Raw genomic sequence first — 4586 nt, 5'->3', positions numbered from 1 at the left:
GGTGTTGGGTAAGATGTTGTTTTTCGGGGACAGGAGCAGCAAAGTAGGGCACCTCCCAGAAGGCAGAGAGAAGCAGCAGCCCAGCCAGTGAAAAGAGCCGGACCAAATTCATACCTAAAAAGAGAAGGCAATGCATTTACTTAACGAATCGCTGAAAACTTTCCTAATGTAATTGAGGAAAGAAATAAGTATCACACTCGTAATTTTTTTCCACTGAAAATAATCCCCTATGGTCCCTGGGGGAAGTACTTTCAAGTTTATGAACACACAGACAGGAATGTTTACATTGCAGTTGTTGATAATTTGCAATAGTAGATCAGGCAATATGGCATGCAACACCAGGTTAATTATACAAATATTTCCAAAGACTTTTCCATGTGTAGGAGACTCGTAAAGCATGTTTATATAATTTAGAAGTCAGGTTTGGGCTATGGTTCCTTGGCTAAAGCTTAACAAGTCATGCTATTGCCAAGTAGCAACCATGTTCTATAAAAAAACTACTAGTGTTAAACTATTAGAGTTTTTAATAGTTGATACCAGATAACAATATATGCTGAAATCTGAAATTTATGGTTTTGTAAAAAGACTTCTAAGCATCTCATAGATCATTCTAGATTAAGCTGATCCAGGTGGATGTATTAAGGCACTCTTGAGAACCTGTGACTGATTGTGGACAATAAGGGTAGAGAAAACTAGAGTTCTAAGGCCTGGGTTTGGTTCCTGATACGAACTCTCAACTGCTAGAATTCTGAGTGAGTAACTTCACTTTTCAACCTCAGTTTCTGCTTCTCTTGAAACAGGATAATCTCACCTGCATTACTGAACTACTTTCAGGATCACGTGAGACAATGTGAATAACAAGTGTACAGTGCCTAGCAATTTATAAAATGCTTTCACATCCATTACTGGTAAAATTTTAGCCTATTGACCTCCAGCAGTTTCTGTCTCTACATTGTAAATCTTATGGGATAGGCTCCAACACAATTATTGCACTATGTGTTCTATATGTGGGTGATTATGTACAAAGAATCACACCTTATCTATCCAACCACTGGGATTTTCTCCATTCATCCTAGCACTCAACAAACAATAATTACATCTTAACATCCTGACTCTGAATGTAGTTATTAGGCTTTAAAGACATGAACACAGTGAGACAAAGAGCCTTGTTCTTGATCAAAGAGTGTCATTACATGAGAGACAAGAATGAGCCCTTTAACTTCCACAACTTGCAATATTCAGAAAGGTGACCTTTGTAAAGTCAATTTTATAGGTGTGGTGGAACATAAAATTTCAAAGTAGTATCATGACTTATTTTTCATAAATTATACTTTTTTATAAATAAAGTTAAACTTGGGAATGAAGTATTATTCATTAACTCCAATAGTAGTACCATTTTTTCGATCATAAACTGTGTTAGTTATAAGTAATTGCAATTAAGTATATCAAAATAAACTTCAAAAAAAACTTCAATATATTAATATCTTTATTAATATAAAAAATAAGAATAAAGGTCGAGCACATAGTTGCAAAGTATAAAGCTGAAAAATTTTCTACTTTAAGTGTGCTCTATCATCAATACAGGCTGTTAAAGCAATTATCAAACTCATTTTAACATGAGTCACAGGCCATTCAAATTATTTTCAAGTTTGACATAAAATCCAGAAAGCAAATCTGGGAAGCTGTGGCACTTGCTAGACTTTGCAGAACATAAAAAGGGTATTTTCTCAGAGAACAAGCTATTTTACGCATGAATAACATTACCTGGCATTGACTGGGGTCATAGGGTCATAGAATTCTTGAACAATTCTATTGCCATACCATGCTGTGGCAACTAAAACAGCCAAACCTTGGGAAATTCAAAACAAAAAACTGTTAATCACTATGGAACCCTGAACATAAATATACAGCCCATTAATTTATAAGGATTTTACAAAAATTAAATCTCATCAATAGTGCTAACATTTTTAATTTAGACACTTTTAATTTAGAGAGATTAGAGATTCAGACATGATTTATTCCAAGTATTCTGTTAAGACGGACAAAAATATTAAGTCAGAGTTAGGCATAGTTTATACACTTTATGTCATCTTATTTATAGTTCAAGGTCACTGGCACATATAATGTTGGTTTAGCAACAATTCAGCAGGCTCACATCATTTAAGGTGTTCAAAGATATTATTATACAATAATGTACTAAACTATTTTGATAAAACCAATGTCCTTATTAGTATAGATGAGTCGCTTATACAATGAATGAAAACCTTTCAACATTGGTCTTAACCAAAACTCAACATGTACATTTCTGCAGGATCAAAAGGAAAGTAAGCAGCTAGACAGCAGGGAAGAGAAGGACCTGTCTCAGAATGGACCAAACCACTCAAATTCCTGCTGCTTCACTGGCCAGACCTGCCAGGTATTACCTTGAGATTTGCTGGAGCACCACATCAGATAAATTTATGCAGCACACTCTCAATTTTCCATGTATTTCATATTTTAGTAATAACAGAGAAACTACTCAATCAAAATAATTCATTCTATCATTTAAAAGAAAGATAAAATATCTCAATTTTTCTTATCCAGAAAAAATAAATAACTTTCTTTTATAGCAGTTCTAAGAAACCATCAATATAGACAGATTAAAACTTTCAATGCTCTTCCCTTCAACCCCTTGAAAAAAAGTGGTCCAATCTAATTGCCTCTAATACTTGACAGAAAATACTAGTGCTTTTAGCTGCTCAGATACACTATGAGAATGTTCTCGAACTTTCGATGCACTCCCTAAGAGCTGTCATGTCTTCTTCAGACTCCATCATTTTCTCAAAGGTCACATATCTATCTCATCAATCAATACATCAATAAAGCAACAAATCATAGTGGTTTTTTCAAGGCCTAATTTCCTACCATTCCAACATTCCACTTCTACTACAACTGGTCTTTCTCTTAACTGATCTATGAGTACATCCTGTTTACTCTGGAATCAGATCTGCCTACCTAGAATGATGTTCTCATTTTATTTTTTTTAACCAATAATCCAAATTCCATCCATTCCTCACACAGCTATATGATTTACACATTTCTTATGTTCTCTCTCACTACTCCCTTCTTCACCACATATTACCTGTGGGGACACCACAGAAATTTTCTGACTTATACAGAATTGTTCCTTAGTGCTTGCTAGAGAGGAGACATCTCTCTTCACCTGGGGAGACTGGTTCTAACAAACCAGTTGGCACTTGAAACCTCAAAGAATACACCTGTCCACTGTGAACACAGATCTCAAATTTTCATTTGGTTCCTGTCTAAGAATGTGAAAGTCAGCTGGACTTTAGGTTTCTATGTCTTCAGATTTTAGTAAGATGAAATCATGCTAGAGACAGCTTAGAAAGGGGGCAAGGCCTTTCTTACCTGCAATAAGAAATATCACACCCCCAATGACAGCCATCCGCATCTTCTGGACCTCATCGTCTTCTAGGCACTTCATACACTTCATGCCAATAGTAGCCACAAAGATGGCTATTAGTCCCAGCAGGATGCCGACCACCATCAAGGCACGGGTTGCTTGCAAAGTGCCTAGAAGAAAACATTTTAGAACATGTAAAAATAATCTTGTCTAGACCAACAAGGGAAGAGTGGTAGAAGACCAAGTATATTTCAATGTTGTATAGAAGAAAGAAAATTGAAGACCCCAGTTCTAATGATATTTCTGCAGATAACAAACATAGTATCTTCTCTAGAAAAACAAACACCTGGCTGGATAATGAATAAGTCCTCTAGCTCTAACATTTTATGTTTTCAACATTAAATTCAAATTCCACTGGAAAAATAATTAAAGATCTGGTTGAATAGGTTTAGCTGAACTAATACATCTTTAATCCTTACTAGTGGAGTATTTTAATTCTGAAATAACAATCGTATCTATTATCCTTAATGTTAAACCATTTATAATTAAAATGGTTTACAATATATTTTGGTAAGAGTCAACAGCTTTATACCTCATTCATCAAGCTTCAGAAAAAAATGAGTGAATTTGGAAGATAAGAAATGAATTCTTCATAGATTATCATGGTAGAATAAACCGCATTTGTATCTTCAGTGACTGGGGTAGGGATGGGGGAGATATGAATACCATTTTCTTAGAATAAAACAAAATAACCTTATTGATGTTATCTCAGAAAATTATAGATTCACATTCAGAGATATCACCAGCTTTTAAGACTTTTTAAAATATTGTAAGATAGCAGACAATAATAAAATGTAGTATTTCTGAGGATTCCACTAATTTTCAAATTTCCTGTTATTGCAATTTAATGTGCTAAATCATGATCAATCAGAGAGGGTCAGGTTTCAGAGATTATGCTAGTATGTTTCTTAAAGAGTAAAAATACAACACTGGCTTAAAGACATAGACTTAAAGAAAATGAGTTGAAACTACACTGGTGAGATGAGTTTGATTAATTCTAGATTTAGTTCCTCCTTCATGTAAAGATCATTATCTCATTGATGGTGCTAACATGTGACAGTATTTTTGCATATATAAATATTATTTACATTGTAACCAACCCTGCTGTCTTTGGTAAGCTACT

At 34.4% G+C, this 4586-nt stretch overlaps 1 protein-coding gene across 1 annotated transcript in view; it reads right to left on the bottom strand.

Moving 5' to 3' along the window:
- The window catches only part of CLDN1 (claudin 1), a 48469-nt gene that overhangs the window by 35698 nt on the left and 8185 nt on the right, over window positions 1-4586 (bottom strand). Inside the window, exons 2-4 of the mRNA XM_011383396.2 lie at window positions 3409-3573; window positions 1765-1849; window positions 4-114 (exon numbers count right to left, since the gene is read on the bottom strand). Of these exons, the coding sequence (XP_011381698.1) occupies window positions 4-114; window positions 1765-1849; window positions 3409-3573 (361 nt within the window). The remainder of the gene's footprint in view (window positions 1-3; window positions 115-1764; window positions 1850-3408; window positions 3574-4586) is intronic.

The sequence above is a fragment of the Pteropus vampyrus genome, unplaced genomic scaffold, assembly GCF_000151845.1.
Source record: "Pteropus vampyrus isolate Shadow unplaced genomic scaffold, Pvam_2.0 Scaffold14, whole genome shotgun sequence".
Lineage (NCBI taxonomy): Eukaryota > Metazoa > Chordata > Mammalia > Chiroptera > Pteropodidae > Pteropus > Pteropus vampyrus.
Note: the sequence above shows the minus strand (reverse complement) of the source record. Positions and strands in the feature narration are given on the sequence as shown.